Source organism: Dipodomys ordii, unplaced genomic scaffold, assembly GCF_000151885.1.
Source record: "Dipodomys ordii isolate 6190 unplaced genomic scaffold, Dord_2.0 Scaffold14, whole genome shotgun sequence".
In the NCBI taxonomy this organism is placed as follows: domain Eukaryota; kingdom Metazoa; phylum Chordata; class Mammalia; order Rodentia; family Heteromyidae; genus Dipodomys; species Dipodomys ordii.
Window position 1 is genome coordinate 1,045,312 of NW_012267230.1, and position 16,534 is coordinate 1,061,845.

The 16,534-nt window shown below is 51.4% G+C and overlaps 1 protein-coding gene across 1 annotated transcript in view; it reads right to left on the bottom strand.

The window, feature by feature from the left end:
* Positions 1-2,734: 2,734 nt before the first annotated feature.
* Positions 2,735-16,534, bottom strand: part of Cdr2 (cerebellar degeneration-related protein 2, 62kDa) — a 23,090-nt gene continuing 9,290 nt past the window's right edge. Inside the window, exons 2-5 of the mRNA XM_013011432.1 lie at positions 14,672-14,784; positions 5,212-5,360; positions 4,803-4,961; positions 2,735-3,611 (exon numbers count right to left, since the gene is read on the bottom strand). Coding sequence (XP_012866886.1) covers positions 2,735-3,611; positions 4,803-4,961; positions 5,212-5,360; positions 14,672-14,784 — 1,298 coding nt within the window. The remainder of the gene's footprint in view (positions 3,612-4,802; positions 4,962-5,211; positions 5,361-14,671; positions 14,785-16,534) is intronic.

Consider the following 16,534-nt stretch of genomic DNA (forward strand, 5'->3'; position numbering starts at 1 on the left):
CCTCAAGGTTTTTGTATTTAAAAGTCTACAAGCCAATATCTAATCTTGCTAAGACTTCTGCCAATTTCATTAAACCAAATTGAATGGTTTCCTGGTTGGGTTTCGGTGACCGTGTTACCTTTTACAACACCTACTTTACATCACAGTCTCAGCTGTTTACAAAATTAGGATCAGACCATCTCCTCGAAATGTTTGCACAAAGAAGGAAACAAAACCAGGTAAGTGTGGAGCGGTATCAAGTGAGCTTATCACACTTTGATGTAAAAAAATTTCTATTTTGTGTATTTTAAAAATAAATGCTGACACTAAACTGGCATCTTGGTGCTGCTGTCATTTCGGGGGTACCCTTGAGACATTAGTGTACTATTGAGAGACCTAGGAGTAGTTTGAAGGCCTGTGGACTGTATCGGCCTGTAACAGTAGAAAACAGGTTAAATTCACATGTACTTCAGTCTCCTATCAAACCCCAGATGTAATTTTAAAACCAACTTTTTTTTTTTTTGCCAGTCATGGTGCCTGAACTCTAGGCCTGGGCACTGTCTGTCCCTCAGCTCTTCAGCTCAAGGCTCTACCACTTGAGCCATAGCACCACTTGCTTATGTGGTGCTGAGGAATTGAACTCAGGGCCTCATGCATGCAAGGCAAACACTCTACCACTGAGCCAGCCCCTAAAAAACAAAACTTTTTTGCATTGCTCTCTGTGTGAAGTCCTTCAAGTAGAACGTTTGCATTTGCATTCATGTTAGCATTCCTGTTAGGCCCTGACCACAGTGTTAAGAGGTGGCTTGTCTTTGGGACAGCATGGGCACCAGCAGAGCCTCATACTAAGAGGAAGGAAGGCAGTGAACACTTGCAGGTGGAATGTATAGAAATAATAACTGAACCGGAGGGTTGAGGAATTGGAGAGATAAAGGCCGGAGCAGAGCCTAAGGTTGTTGGTCCACAGGATGACTGCCTTAAGGGGAGAATTAAATACATGTAATAGAACAAAAGATGACCAACTTTCTTGACATAAATTTTGTGTGTGTGTGCTGGTCCTGGGACTTGAACTTGGGGCCTGGGTGCTGATCCCTGAGCTTTTCTTGCTTGAGGCTGGAGCTTTATCACTTGAGCCACAGTTCCTTTGTTAGGTGGTTAAGTGGAAAGAAGAGCCTCAGGGACTTTACTGACCAGGCTAGCTTAGAACCTCGATACTCAGCATGAGCTGCCAGTACCCAGCTTGACTAAATTGTTAAAGCAAGATCCTTGGTAAATAGGACTGACAAACATGGCACAATTAAATATTCTGAATACACCACAGCTGTTAATTGTAAAACATCGACTTTTTTTTTAGATATTTATCGAGAATAATAAAAGGTACTCTTCATGAGACTTCAACAAGACACGTGAACCGATCATCCTCTTTATATACAATAGCTTGGAAAAGATGTGTGCTTACTGGGGCTTGAACTCAGACCTTGGGTGTTGCCCTTTCTTACTTGCTCAAAGCTAGAACTCTCCCACTTGAGCCACAGCTCTACTGCTGGCTTTTTGCTGGCTAATTGGAGATCAGTCTCCAGGAGTTTCTTGCCCAGGCTGGGTTCAAACCCTGGTTTTCAGATCTCAAGTCTCCTGAGTAGCTAGGATTACAGGTGTGAACCATCACCCAGTTCAGCCAAGATCTGAAAAGTGTTTAAAAAATGTTGACTCACAGGATAAAAAAAATAAATGTACTTGAACAAATGCAAAGCCCTCCTTTATGGGCAGAAGTCTGTATACATTTATGTTCACCCCAAAAGCCAAGTGCGGCGGCTCACCCCTGTAGTCCTAGCTACTGACTAGGCCAAGATCTGAGGATTGCGATTGGAGGCCAGCCCAGGCAGAGAAATCTGATACTCTATCTCCAATGAACCATCTCAGAGCTAGATATAGTAGTGGGGGTTGTGGATAGAGCACCATTCTTGAGCATAAGAGCTCAGGGACAGCACTGGCACTGAGTTCAAGCCCCAGGATGAGAACAAAAATAATACAAGCCAGGCACCAGTGCCTCATGCCTGTAATCATAGCTATTCAGGACTCAGATCTAAGAGTATCAGCTTGGGCAGAAAAATCCTGGAGACAGCTCTAATTAAACAGCAAAAAGCTGGAAGTGGGGGAGTGGCTCAAGTGGTAGAGCACCAGCATTAAGCCTAAAGCACTCAGGCCTCGAGTGTGAGTCCCAGTGTTGTCAACAAAAAATATGCAATCTCAGGGAGCTTTCCAGCCCTGAGAGAGGGTGAGCTTACACTAACAAGCCGCAGGCCTATCCTCGTTCCCATAGATAGCTTTATTTGGCGCTTAGAAAAATATATACAACCATCAGGACCTCAGTTCTCTTAAATATTTGTCTTAAATTAGAAGTATGCGAGCGCGCGGGTGAGCAGGCGTCGGGGTCCCCGGAGTGCTGCGGGAGCTGGAGCGCGCAGGCGCAGGTGCAGGTGCGCGCGGGCGCGGGAGCGCGCAGGCGCCGCCGGCCAGGCCGCTCTCCTTCGCTCCAAGGCCGGCAATGGCCTTCACGCCTCTCCTCAGGGCTGGGTCTGTTCTGGGGCTTGAACTCGGGGCCGTGCTTGTCCCTTAGCTAACATCTACACGTGAGGGGCGGGAGAGCCTCCCCGGCGAGGCTGACGTTCTTCGCAGTGCGGTGAGTTCACAGTGTGAACCTTCCCCGCGGCGGCGGCGGCCGCAGGGCGGGGCTAGAGCGGGGCGCGGGGCGGGGCTAGAGCGCGGCGCCGGACTGCGGCTGCGCGGGGGACGGCTGCGCCGACGGCGGCTGCGCCGACAGAGACCGGTACTTGGTTCTCTGCTCGTCGATCTCCTGCTTGGTCTTCTTGATGCAGCTGAAGATCTCCTGGAAGAGCGCCTTGTACTCGGGCGGCGTGCCGGGGCTCGGGGGGCCGCGCGGGGGCTCCGGGGCGCCGGCGGCCGGCTCCCTGGCGGCCGGGGCCCGGGAGGAGGTCTGCACGGCCTTGTGAGACAGCGAGTCCGGCTCGGGCTGGCACCTGCGGAGCAGCGCCTCGTACTTCTCCTTCAGGGCGCTGTACTGCGAGTCCACCTCGTGCAGCAGGGAGACGCCCCTCTGCCGCACGGCCTTGGCCCGGCGGATGCACGTGTGCTCGTGGCCGCTGGCCGCGTCGGCGCCGGCCGCGCTGCTGCTGAGGACCGTCTCGCTGCTGCTGCGCTTGAGGGGCCGGCGCGGCGCCTCGGGGGTGCCCAGGAAGATCTCCTCCAGCAGGCTCTGGCCGGGCTCCTTGAACGGCACGAACAGGGCGTCGGGGACCAGCTTCTCCACCCCGCCCGTGAAGGGGTGCTCGGCGCGCAGCCGCTGCCGCATGTCGGCCACCTCGGCCTCCAGCTCGAGCGCGCGCGCGCGGCAGGCGTCGGCGCCGCGCAGGCGCTGCTCCAGCTCGCGGTTCTCGGCCAGCACCAGGCCCAGCTCCTCCTCCAGCGCCGCGCGCTTGCGCCGCTCGGCGCCCAGTTGCGCCTGCAGCGCCGCCACCGCCCGCTGCAGGTGCGCGTTCTCCTCCTCCTCCGGGCTCTGCTGGCTCTGCAGAGACGCGATCTTCTCGGCGAACACGTGGTCGTACACGAAGTGCCTGCGGGGGGGGGGGACGGGGTGTGACCACAGGGCCCCCCCTACTGTGTGCACCCCCCACCCCCGGGAGGCTGGGAAAGACACGGCCATGAAAAGTACCACAAGCCGGGCATCGCTGGCTCACACCTTTAATCCTGGCTGCGCGGGAGGCTGAGACCTGAGCATCGAGCTTCAAGGCCAGCCCAGGCGAGGAAAGGTTGTGAGACTCTTACTCCAATTAACCATAAAATGCTGGAAGCGGCGCCGGGGCTCAGGCGGCAGAGCAAGCCTTGAGCTTTTAGAAGGCCCCGGGGCCCAGAGTTCAAGCCACAAGACCGGCACACACAGACTGGTTCGTGCCTACAGGCCTGACCGCTCAGAAGGCTGAGATCTAGAGGACTTGAGTTTGAGGCTGAAAAGTTTAAGACTCCATCCCCAAAGGAACCAGCAAAAAAGCCAAACCACCATGTGGCCTTGAGTTTAAACCGGAGCCCTCCACTTCCAAAAAGATCTAAATGCAACCAAATTATAAAGGCGTTGTTTTTCAGTCAAACCATCTGTCTGCCTAGGTATTTTTTTTTTTTGGTTTGGGGCTGAAAGTCAGGGCCTCATGTTCTCACGTTTTCACTCAAGGCTGGCATTCTACCACTTGAGCCACAGCTCCACTTCCAGCTTTTTGCTGGTTAATTGGAGCTGCATCTGCCAGGGCTGCCTTCAAACCGTGATCCTGAGAACCTGGCCTCATGAGTAGCTAGGATTACAAGGTTGGTGTTTTTTTTGGTCGGTTATGGGTCTTGACCTCTGGGCCTGGGCGCTGTCCCTCAGCTCTTCAGCTCAAGGCTAGTGCTCTACCACTTGAGCCACAGCGCCACTTCCGGCTTTTTCTGTTTATGTGGTGTTGAGGAATCGAACCAGGGCCTCATGCATGCGGGGCAAGCCCAGGGGCTACCACGGAGCCAACTTCCCAGCCGCAGGATTACAGGTTTGAGCCACCAGTGTCCCCACCTTGCCTGGAGTTTTGTTTCTCCTGAAATGTCACACTAATGTGAAACACACCCCAAAATCTATCTTCTCAAGAAGAATTTCTAAAATGAAACTTAGGATTTAGCACATTAAATGCTCGAGTCTCCCCCAAAGGAGTTCCCACCCACGCCAGCAGCCAGGCACGGGCTTGCGGGGTGTGCGGGGCAGCCCGCCCCGCCCGCCCTCTTACTGGCGCAGGTCGTACAGCTCCTTCAGACAGGCGAAGGCCGGCGCCGCCCTCGCCTCGCTCGGCCTCGGCCTCTGGCCTTGGCTCGAAGTCTTCAGCTCCTCCACTTGGCCCTGGAGGTGGTCGATGTTGGTTTGGAGGCCTTCGATGGTTTCCGTCAGGCTGTGTGTAAGGAACGACACCAGCTGATGGGGGCGTGTCGTATTAGAAGAAGAGCAGAAGCAACTAGGGCAGATCTGCGGCAAGACCCACGGACGGCGCTTTCCCGCTGGGCAAGGGCTCCTATTTAATCTCCACTCTCCAAAAGCCCGAATTTCAGTGCCCCCTCTCCCCCACCTTGGACCCATGCCCTCCGCAGCCACAGCACGGACCTCCCCGCACCGCCGCACCCACTGGGGTCTGGAAAGCTGACCTCAGGATCTTCTGCTGCGAGGCCTTGCTGTCGGCCACCAGCTTCTGGTTGGTCTCCTCCAGGTCCCGCGCCGTCACGTCCAGCTGCTCGTACACCTTGGCGTGCTGCTCGTTCATCTGCCGCAGAAGCTCCACCTGCTTGCTCAGGTACTGCAAGAGACCAGCGCACGCTGGCGAGGCGCCCCGACGCCAGGCCTCTGCCCCCCAACACCGGCGAGGGCCGCCTGCGGCCCCCAGAAGCCGCCGCTCCAAGCTCGGCCTGCTCCCAGCACTGCGGCTCGCGCACCTGCCCCGAAGGCCCCATGGCTGTAGCGCACGCCTGTAATGCCAGCTACTCAGGAGGCTGAGATCGGAGGGTCGTGGTTCAAAGCCAGCCCCCGGCAGGGAAGGTTGTGAACCTCCCAATTCATCACCAAAAAGCAGTTAGTGGGGCTGTGGTTCAAGTGGTAGAGTAGTAGCCTTGAGGGAAAAAGCTAAGGGACAGTGCCCAGGTCCTGAGTTCAAGCCCCAGGACTGGCAAACAAAAAAGAAAAAGTTTTACTACAAGCAAAGTGTGGTAGCACGTGTCATTAATCCCAGTTCAAAAGCTCAAGGCCAGCCAGGGCTACATTTCTAAACCCGTCCCCCCCCCAAAAAAAAATCAAACAACAAAATAGTTTTCCTGGCAGAGGTCATACAGCTCCTTGAGACAGGTACTGATGACAGAACCTGACCTCCAGAGGCTTCTGCCAGCCAGGCCCTCAGCTGAGTCTTGTTCCTGTCACCCAGAGAATTCCAAGGGTTTTGGGAGCTCAGTGCTACGAATCAGGACAAAAAACAAATATAAGTGTGTGTGTCTTGAACTCAGGGCCTGGGCGCTAATCGTGAGCTCTTTTGCTCAAGGCTTACTCTACCACTTGAGCTACATCGCCACTTCCAAATATACAATTCTTATTCTATAACATCAACACAGGTTTTCTTGTTTTTGTTTGCCAGTCCTGGGGCTTGAAACCAGGGCCTGGGCACTGTCCCTGAGCTTCTTTTGCTCAAGGGTGGCACTCTACCACTTGCGCCACAGCGCCACTTCCGGGTTTTTCTGTGAATGTGATACTGAGGAATCGAACCCAGGACTTCATGCATGCTAGGCAAGCACCCTACCACTAAGCCACATCCGCAGCCTCTCACAGGTTTTTTTATTGGTCGATTGTGGGGCTTGAACTCTGGGCCTGGGCGCTGTCCCTCAGCTCCCCCGGCATGCACTGCGCTGCAGGGCTGATGTCACAAAGCATACAACACAGAAAGATCCCATTCGAAAGGAAAATCTAACCCTAATGGAGAAGGGAAAGTCTAGGAAGGCGAGGGAGGGGATGAGAACATAGCACAATACAACTTACCAGGATGGGAGGGGGGAGGAATGGGTGAGGGGGTGAATTCAGTATGCACCTAGTGTATGTATGGAAACGTCACAGTGAAACCCCTCGTGTTATAAATGTGAACTCAGGAAGGAAGGAAGGGAAAAAGAGAAGAAAAAGCAGGCACCAGTGGCTGTAATCCTAGCTACTCAGGAGGCTGAGATCTGAGGATCACGGTTCAAAGCCAGCCCAGGTAGTAAAGTCCATGAGATTCTTTATCTCCAGAAGTGGCACTGTGGCTCAAAGTGGTAGAGTACTAGCCTTGAGCTAAAAAGTTCAGGGTCAGTGCCCAGGCCCCAAGTTTAAGACCCAGGACCAGCACCCCCAACAACAACAACAACAACAAAAAGGCTAGAAAAATATGCCCAAAGTTTAAACCAAAATACCATACTTAACAGAAATAGGGACTAAAGTGGAGAATTTCTGATGATTTTTACTTGAAAATACTCCTTTTTCTTTTTTTCCCTCCTCCATGAGGCATGCTAGGCACAGGAGAAATACAGATAGTGGATCTAAGGAATGCCATGCTGTCCTCATCGCCATTTGGGCATCTTAATGGATGATGGGGAATTTTCACCCCGTTCCAAGAACTTCAGAGGAGATATGACTTGCTTTGCTCTGCAGCTGGGTGGTGGGATTTTGTTAAGCAATACAGAGGTGATGTTCTTTGAATTGCAGGTGTGTCACAAGTTGTTTAGCTCCAGGAAAGTTTTGCACCAGAGAACACCTGCCCTCGGTTGCCCTTGATTGTTCCCCCTGGATAGCTTGCTCCCCGTAGAACATGCTTTGCTAGTCCCCGTACCAGGCGGCATCTGCCTGTGCGGGCTTTGCCTTTATGAGCTCTGTGCTAACCTTGGGCGCTGCAGGTTCTTTGGGACGCTAGTCTGCCTGCGATCGCTGGCTCTCTAATGAAGACTCCAGCTTCCACCTCTGAAGAGGTGGCTTCTCTGTATCTCGCTGAGTGAGCTTCTGGAAATGCAGTGACTTAAGCAGAAGTTAATGTCTCTCTGCCCGAGAAACCTGTCACAGGGTTCATTCCTGGTGCAGGTTCACGGGCAGTGGAAGCTGCCCTGATGCCCCGCCCTCCTCAGGCCATCCCCAATCCCAGCCAGGTTTCTGTGGAGGACACGCCCACCTCAGAGAGAAGAGAGTGTGGGCATGGCTGATGCTCACTAACAGACTGAGGATTAACTTGAACACTCTTACTGCAGTTAGATGTAACTCTTCACTCCCTCGCGGTAACGCCAGGCGCTTTGTTTTGTTATGTTCTGAGACCAGGTCTGACTACGCAGCCCAGACTGCCTCCCACTCGCCATCTGCCTGCCTCGGCCTCTCCAGTGCCAGGATTAAGGGTGTATGTCACCACACCTGCTTCTAACACACTTCTTTTGCCAAGAACCAGACTGATATTTGGTGGGCTTTTGCTTGGTGTTGAAAGAAATCTTTAGGCCTTTTTTTTTTTTCTCCCAAGCCCAGTTACATGGCTGGGTGGCAGTACATTCAACCAACCCTTAGCCTCTTTTTTTTTTCCCTTGGCCGGGGTGGTAGGTGTGTGTGTGGGGGGGTCCAGTCGTGGGGCCTGAACTCTGGGCCTGGGCGCTGTCCCTCAGCTCTTCAGCTCAAGGCTAGGGCTCTACCACCTGAGCCACAGCACCACTTCCGGCTTTTTTCTTTTTGCTTATGTGGTGCTGAGGAATTGAACCCAGGGCCTCATGCATGCAAGGCAAACGCTCTACCACTGAGCCACCTTCCCAGCCCATCCCTTAGCCTCTTTGACCATAACTTTCTCATCTGAAGGCTGATGGAGCCAAACACGCTCAGGAGAATTCGCCCCATTGGTCAGACCTGTCACTTCACAACACCTTGTGAGGTCTGGACTGGACCCAGTCATTAGACATTTGATTTATAAAGTTTCTAAGCCAGGCACTGGTGGCTCATGCCGGTAATCCTAGCTCTTCAAAAGACTGAGATCTGAGGACAGTGGTTCAAAGCCAGCCAGAGCAGGGAAGGCCGTGAGTCTCTTATCTCCAAGGAACCACCAGAACACCAGAGGTGGCGCTGTGGCTAAATGTGGTAGAACACTAGGCTTGAGCAAAAAAACTCAGGGACACTGCCTAGGTCCTGAGTTCAAGCCCCATGACTGACAGAAAAATAAGTAAACCAATAGGTAAATAGTTTCTACAGGCAAGCATGGTGGCGCTTTCCTCCTCACCACCCCGAGTATCCACTGGAGACGGGGGCGGGGGGGGGGCAGGGTCCTACCTTGCTGCTTAGAGCTATGTAAACGTTGGCAAGAACCTGGTTTTCCTGACCTTTTTTTCAATCAGGATCTCATGGGGCTGTGGCTGTGGAGATTAAAAATATATGTGGGGGAGACACATATGTCCTATGTGTGACCCTAAAATATGTCCCTGGCACTGTTGAGGGGAGGGCGACGGAGACAAAGGCTCCCCTCCCCCTGCCAAGCTAGACAAAGGTCACCCTGTGGGGCAGGGCAGGGCAGAGGCCAGCGTGGAGGAATCCAAGCTAATCAGCTTACCCAGACTCTCCCTCCACCCTGCCCCTACTGCTTAGCCTTCCCATAAGCTGCTACCCCCACAGGTCCAAAGGCCTTGCTACACCTTGTCACTTGTCTGAAGAATGTATTTCTCTTCAGAAGAGATCCTAACACCAGGGAGGCAGAGACAAGGAGGATCATCAGTTGGAGGCCCACTAGGTACTAGAGGGCCAACTGGATCTCCCTCCTCCGCCCTTTCCTCCTGTGTATGTGTGTGGGGGGGGAGGGGAGGGAGGTACTAGAGCTGGAAGTGGATTTCATGTGCCAAGTATGTTCGGCGGCAGGTCTGCTGCTCTGACGCTCAATCCTCACCATTCTCTTCTTTGGCCTTAGCTTGGTTACAGTTATTCACTTTGCTTTTTATTATAACAGAATGCTTTCTCATGTTTTTTTTTTTTTTTTGCCTTTTTTTTTTTAATGCTTGAACTCAGGGCCTAGGCACTGCCCCTCACGTTTTGTGTTCAAGGTCAGCACTCCACCACTTGAGCCACAGCTCCCCTTCCAGCTATTTTTGGTGGTTAATTGGAGATAAAAGTCCCATGGGGGTTGGGAAGGTGGCTCAGTGGTAGAGCGCTTGTCTAGCATGCATGAGGCCCTGGGTTTCATTCCTCAGTACCACATACACAAAAAAAGCCGGAAGCGGCGCTGTGGCTCAAGTGGTAGAGTGCTAGTCTTGAGAAATGCAAGTTCAGGGACAGTGCCCAGGCCCTGAGTTCAGTCCCCAGGACTGGCCATGGACTTCCTTGCCAGGCTGGCTTCAAACCATGAGTCTCACATCTCAGCCTCCCATCTAGCTGGGATTACAGGTGTGAGCTGCTTACTGGAACAGGGCTCCATCACCAAGCTCTAAAAATTATCTACACAGGGCTGGGGAGGTGGCTCAGTGGTAGAGCGCTTGCCTTGCATGCCTGAGGCCCTGGGTTCGATTCCTCAGCACCACATAAGCAAAAAGAAAAAAGCCGGAAGTGGCGCTGTGGCTAAAGTGGTAAAGCGCTAGCCTTGAGCTGAAGAGCTGAGGGACAGCGCCCAGGCCTAGAGTTCAGGCCCCACGACTGGACCCCCCCCCCCAAAAAAAAATCTACACAGGCACCAGAGGCTCACGCCTGTAATTCTAGCTACTCAGAAACTGAAATCTGAGGTTCATAGTTCAAAGCCAACCCTGGCACAAAAGTCTGTGAGACTCTTATCTCCAATTAACCACCAGAAAACTGGAAGTGAAGTTGTGGCTCAAGTGGTAGAGTGCTAGCCTTGAGCTGAAGAGCTGAGGGACAGTGCCCAGGCCCAGAGTTCAAGCCCCAGGACCAACCAAAACAAACAAACAAAAAATCTGCACAGGCTGGGAATGTGGCTTAGAGGTAGAGTTTGCCTAGCATGTATGAAGCCTTGGGTTCGATTCCTCAGTACACATAAACAGAAAAGGCCAGAAGTGGAACTGGGTATCAAGTGGAGAGTGCTAGCCTTGAACAAATGAAGCTCAGGGACAGTGCCCAGGCCCTGAGTTCAAGCCCCAGGACTGGCAAAGAAAAAGAGAAAGAACCAGAAACAATGTCAAATTCAGGCTGTGGAAATCAATTAATATGCCAAGTTAAGTACCAAGAGGCCACTGAAAGAAAAAAAATCTTGTTTAATATATAAACCCTGTAATAAAAAATACAGTGAACTCTTTCAAGAACGTGTGCTATTGAGGTGTTAGAGGACTTTGTTTTCTGGATAATCTGGAGAATGGCCAGGCGCCTGTTTCATCTGGCAGGAGTTATAATCTCACTATATTAAATCAAAACTAATCAGAAAAACCCTTCTCCAAGACTCAGTTATATGTGACCCCCACCCTCCCGCCCCAGCCAGGGGCCGAACTTGGCTAGAAAAGCTACCGCTGTGTGAGCCAGCCCTGACGAGGGCGACCCGGCCTCTACGCCCCAGGCTGGGCCCTTCGGCTTGGCCTGAGTCAGGCAGGACTGTTTTGCTGACTGTGGAAGGAGCTGAGCACCTTCTTCTCTTCTCCACACGAGCGCCGGCGCTCTGCTGCTCGCTCAGCTCAGAATCTTTGGCAAACAGCTCAAAGGAATCTGACCCTCCATGCTGAGGAGGGAAAGGAAACAGTTCAAACCTAACCGCGGAAGAAGAGGGATGTGAGTGAGGCGGCAGGAACATGGACAAAAATGCTGACTTAATGGCCAGATATCAAAGTCTAGAACATCAGTATCGCGCTGTGTAGAACTTTGCACGGGATACCACCTCATCTGAGGGTACAAGGTTCTGTTACAAGTCGAAAACAGGCCCCCTGGAAGAGGGGGACCAATGGGAAAGAAATGCCAACAGGATTGCTCAACACCTGTTCACGCCAGGCTCTTCCTGGGACTCTTAACCTGGAACACAGGAACAGAAACACATAACCCAATCTAAAGACATAAGGGCCAAGCATGGTGGTATATACCTGTAATCCTGGCTACTCGGGAGACAGTTTGGAAGATGGAGGCTCAAAGAGAGCCCAGGTAAAAGTTAGTTAGATCCTAACTCAACAAACTAGCTGGGGGTGATGGCACATGCCTCTCTGGTCCTAGGGTTGAGAAATGACTGGGCAAAGGCTCAAGACACTTCTTGAAAGACAGACTAAAACTTGAAGGACTGAGGATGTGGTTCAAATGACAGAGTAACTGCCTAGCAAGCAGGAGCCCAGAGTTCAAGCTCTAGTCCTGGGAGGGGGGTGGGGGTGGGGAGGGAGGGCTTGCAGGGAATTTGGATTATCTTTAAAACAAGGATTAAAACCCAAATCCTCGGAACAAACTTTTCTTATAAACCTTGAAAGAAAAAAAAAAATCTCTTTCTCCTGATTAAAGTACCATTATTTCTCCTGTAGGAAATCTTAGGGGTGGGGAGCATGAATAGGAAAATGAAGCTACCCCCATCCTAATCAGACATGGAAATTCTCCAGCTATTTGCAAATGATATTGAGGGCTTGTGCCTAAATCTTCGAACACGTACAACATTGCTCCAGAAAAATCTCCTGTGATGAAACCCCATGATTTAGGACTTGTAGGAAGAGTGTTTGAGCTATCTAGTTTCTGTTTTCAACAAGCTTTTTGTTTGGTATGTTTTTGAGACATGCAGGGTCTTACTATGCAGCTCAGGCCAGCCTCAAACTCAAGACCCTCCTGCTCAGGTTCCTAAATGCAGAGACGACAGGTGTGCACCTGTACCCTCTGTCAATTACCTACTGTGTCCAAAGACCCCAAGAATAAGCACAGCCGCAGCGCCAATGTTGTGGGGAATGGTGAGAAAGCAGAACATAGAAGCATTAAATGTTTTACAATTCCCAGAAAGGTCCTTCAGGCAGTCTAGCATAACAGGGAGGCTGAAGGGGCACACGACTCCCTTTGTACAGGGCTGAGGAGCAGTTGCGGTAGGCGCATGCGCGAGAAGCAAGGCTTCAAGCAGCCTCCACCACCACAGGCAAGTGGCATCTGGCCTCAGGAATCTCCACAGCTTCCATTCTCCCCTCCCTCTCCCAGCCAGGCCAAATCTTACTCTGGATTCTTTTTTTGGGGGGAAGGGGTCGTCGTGGGGCTTGAACTCAGGGCCTGGGCGCTGTCCCTGTGCTTTTTTGCTCAAGGCTAGCGCTCTACCACTTTGAGTCACAGCGCCACTTCCAGTTTTTTAGTGGTTCATTAAAGAGGAGAGGCGCATGGACTTTCCTGCCCGAGCTGGCTTTGAACCGCGATCCTCAGATCTCAGCCTTCTGAGTAGCTAGGATGACAGGCGTGAGCCACCAGCGCCCGGCCTTACTCTGTATTAGTGAAAACAGAACTTAAGATGTTTAAATTAACCCTGAATAAAAGTCAGATGGACACAGGCTTCTCTGAAGCCAGGGAGATGATTACTTTCAACGGGGTCTCTCATCTTTTCCTTTTTGTGTGTGTGCTGGTCCTAGAACTTCAACTCAGGCCCCTGAGTTCTTTCCACTAAAGATTGGTGCTCTACCACTTGAGCCACAGCTCCACTTCCAGCTTTTTGGTGGTTAACTGGGAACAAGAATCTCACATGCCTTCCTGCTCAGGCTGGCTCCAAATCTTGATCCTTAGATCTCAGCCTCTTGTATAGCTGGGATTATAGGTATGTGGGCCGGGGTGTAGGGGGAGACAAGGGGTGCTGGTCCTGGGGCTTGAACTCAGGATCTGGGTGCTATCCCTAAAGTTTTTTTTTTTTTTGGCTCAAAGTTAGTACTTTATCACTTGAGCCACAGCCACTTCTGGCTATTCTGACTAACCGAAGATCAGAAACTCACCAACTTTCCTGCCTGGATAGGCTTTGAACCTCAACCCTCAGATCTCAACCTCCTGAGTAGCTAGGATTACAGGTATGCTTACAGCTAGAATTACAGTACCCAGCTTACTGTTTTAGTTTCAAATGAGGACAAACACTAGTAAACATTCTAGAAAGAAAGTTTAGGGCTCGGGTGTAGCTCAGTGATAGAATGTGTGCTTATCATGCACATACCCTGGGGTCAACCCTCAGCACCAATAAAGTGCTCACACAAAACTTGTAAATGAAAGTTCAAAACCAGGGTTTCAGCTTTGGAGTGTGGGTGGGGCAGTGGCTGGCAGGGCTGATAACTGTTATCTGGGTACTAGGCACCTGGGTATGTTTACTTTGTAAAAATTCACCAAACTGTATACTTAGCATGTACTCTTTTCTGTACATATGTTACTGCTGGTGGCTCAGGCCTGTGTAGCTCCTTGGGACTGGAATCTGAGTCCGGAGTTCAAAGCCAGCCCAGGCAGGAAGAGTCTCTGAGACTCTTACCTCCAATTAACCACGGAAAAGCCACACGTGGAGCAGTGCTTAAGTGTTAGAGAATAGCCTGAAGTACAAAAGCTCAGGGACAGCCAGGCACCAGTGGCTCATGCCTGTAATCCCAGCTACTCAGGAGGCTGAGATCTGAGGATGACGGATCAAAGCCAGCCCAGGTGGTGCTGTGGCTCAAGTGGTAGAGCACTGGTCCTGAGCTGAAGAGCTGAGGGACAGTGCCTAGGCCCAGAGTTCAAGCCCCACAACTGGGGGTGGGGGGGGGACTCAGGGGCAGCACCCAGGCCCTGAGTTCAGGCCCCAGGACTGGTACACACACAAAAAAAGTTTTCAGCAGAGAAGAAAATAAAAATGAACTACAGTCTAAATGAAGAAAAGGGACCTTATAAAGTTTAAGAGGAGTTCTGAAGATGACAGTGATGGACGTGTGTGACCCAGGGTCCCCTCTACACAGAGACTTGGACTTTTGGGCAGCGTTCTGCCCCAGGTTATTAGACTGAGAGCCCATAATCCGCCCTGTACAGACACAAGCTCGAGCTGGCATTGAGGGGAGACTCAGGGATTCCCCAACTAAGTGGGTGCAGTCAGCTATGCCACCACCTCAGCACCTTGTTGTGGCCCAGGCCTAATGTGTTTTGTTTTGGTGCCAGTCCCGGGGCTTGAACTCACGTGACACATGAGACGCCCACCAGAAGCACGGAAGTAATTACCTCAATTTCCTGTAGCTGCTCCTGATTGGTTGTGTACATCTGCTGCAGAGAATCCTCCAGCTCCGTGTTCCGATCCAGCAAGGTCTTCCCAAGCTCGGCGGCAAGCTGGAGATCTAGCACAACAAAAGAGGGTTACAATGACATCAGCTCCCATCACATACAACCCAGCTGTTTAACTAAGCCTGAAGCCAGGCCCACCAACCCACAAGTCAGATCGCTGTGGCCCAGGAAGATACATACCCCAGTTCTACTTAAATGGTGGCTAAACTGGGACCTCTGGCAGCTAAGATACTCTCTTCTTTACCTTTCCTTTTTTTTTTTTTTTTTGTGCTGTCAGTCCTGGAGCTTGAACTCAGGGTCTAGACACTGTCCCTGAATTTTTTGTTCAAGGCTAGCACTCTAGCACTCTATCTCTTGAGCTACAGCTCCCCACTTCTGGCTTGTTTGGTTGTTAAGTGGAGATAAAGAGTCTCACAGATTTTCCTGCCCAGGCTAGGTTTGAACTACAATCCTCAGCAATTGGCCTCCTAGGAGCTAGGATTGCAGGCGTGAGCCACGGGGGCTACTTGTAAGAAAAGAACAGCAGCTTTGTGCTTGTAGAGAGGCAGCCATTAGTCCAGGAGCTGTCAGTCAGCTAATTGTTCATTCTTTGATAAAACCTTGAGCTCCATCAAGTATATAAGATTCTTCCAGCCAGGCGCTGGTGGCTCACACCAATAATCCTAGCTACTCAGGAGGCTGAGATCTGAGAACTGCAGTTCAAAGCCAGCCTGGGCAGGAAAGTCCATGAGACTCTTATCTCCAATTAACCAACAGAAAACCGGAAGTGGCGCTGTGGCTCAAGAGACAGAGCTCCCCTTGAGCTGAAGAGCTCAGGGACAGCACCAGGCCCAGAGTTCAAGCCCCACCACATACTAAAAAAAAAAAAAGAGCGAGAGAATCTTCTAGATATCTCTTAAGTTTAGAGAATGAGTCTGACTAATACTGACAATTAAAAGCAACAATTAAAAGCAAAGGTTGACAGAGTATGTTCTGGATTCCTAAGAGGACCAAACAAGAAAACTACATCAGAACCAGGCACTGGTGGTTCACACCTGTAATCTCGGCTACTTTGGAGGCTGAGATCTGAGGATGACAGTTTGAAGCCAGCCTCGAAAGGCAAGTCTATGAGACTCTGATCTCTAATAAATTACCAAAAAAGCTGGAAGTGGTGCTGTGGCTCAAGTAGTACTAGCCTTAAGCAAAACGAAGCTCAGGGACAGTACCCAGGTCAGGCAAAAAAAAAAAAAAAAAGCCAAAAGCACTAGAGTGCCAGCTAGAGCAGAAAAAGCCAAGTGAGAGCATGAGGCTCGAAGTTCATATCCCAGTACCAGGATGCACAAAGGAGGTCACACAAATGGTGTGGGTGAGGAAATGGGACAGCCACATCTTGAAGGACGGGAAGTCACCACGGAAGAGCCAGGACCTAACCAGTAGCCAGGATGAGCCAAAACAGGGGAAGGGTACAGGGATCGAGTCACACCCACACCTACTTCAGAGGTGCAGGGGAGCAACTGGATTTTCATTCTAGAAAGTCAATGGAAAGACATGGAAAGTCAATGTCGTAAACATTTTGTGAAAACGAAGTAACAATCACTACACCGTTTCGATCCTTTCTTTTTTTTGTCAGTCGTGGGACTTGAACTCTGGGCCTGGGCGCTGTCCCTCAGCTCTTCAGCTCAAGGCTAGTGCTCTACCACTTGAGACACAGTGCCACTTCCGGTTTTCGGGTGGTTTATTGGAGATAGGAGTCTCACAGTCTCTCCTGCCCGGGCTGGCTTTGAACCGCGATCCTCAGATCTCAGCCTCCTGAGTAGCTAGGAT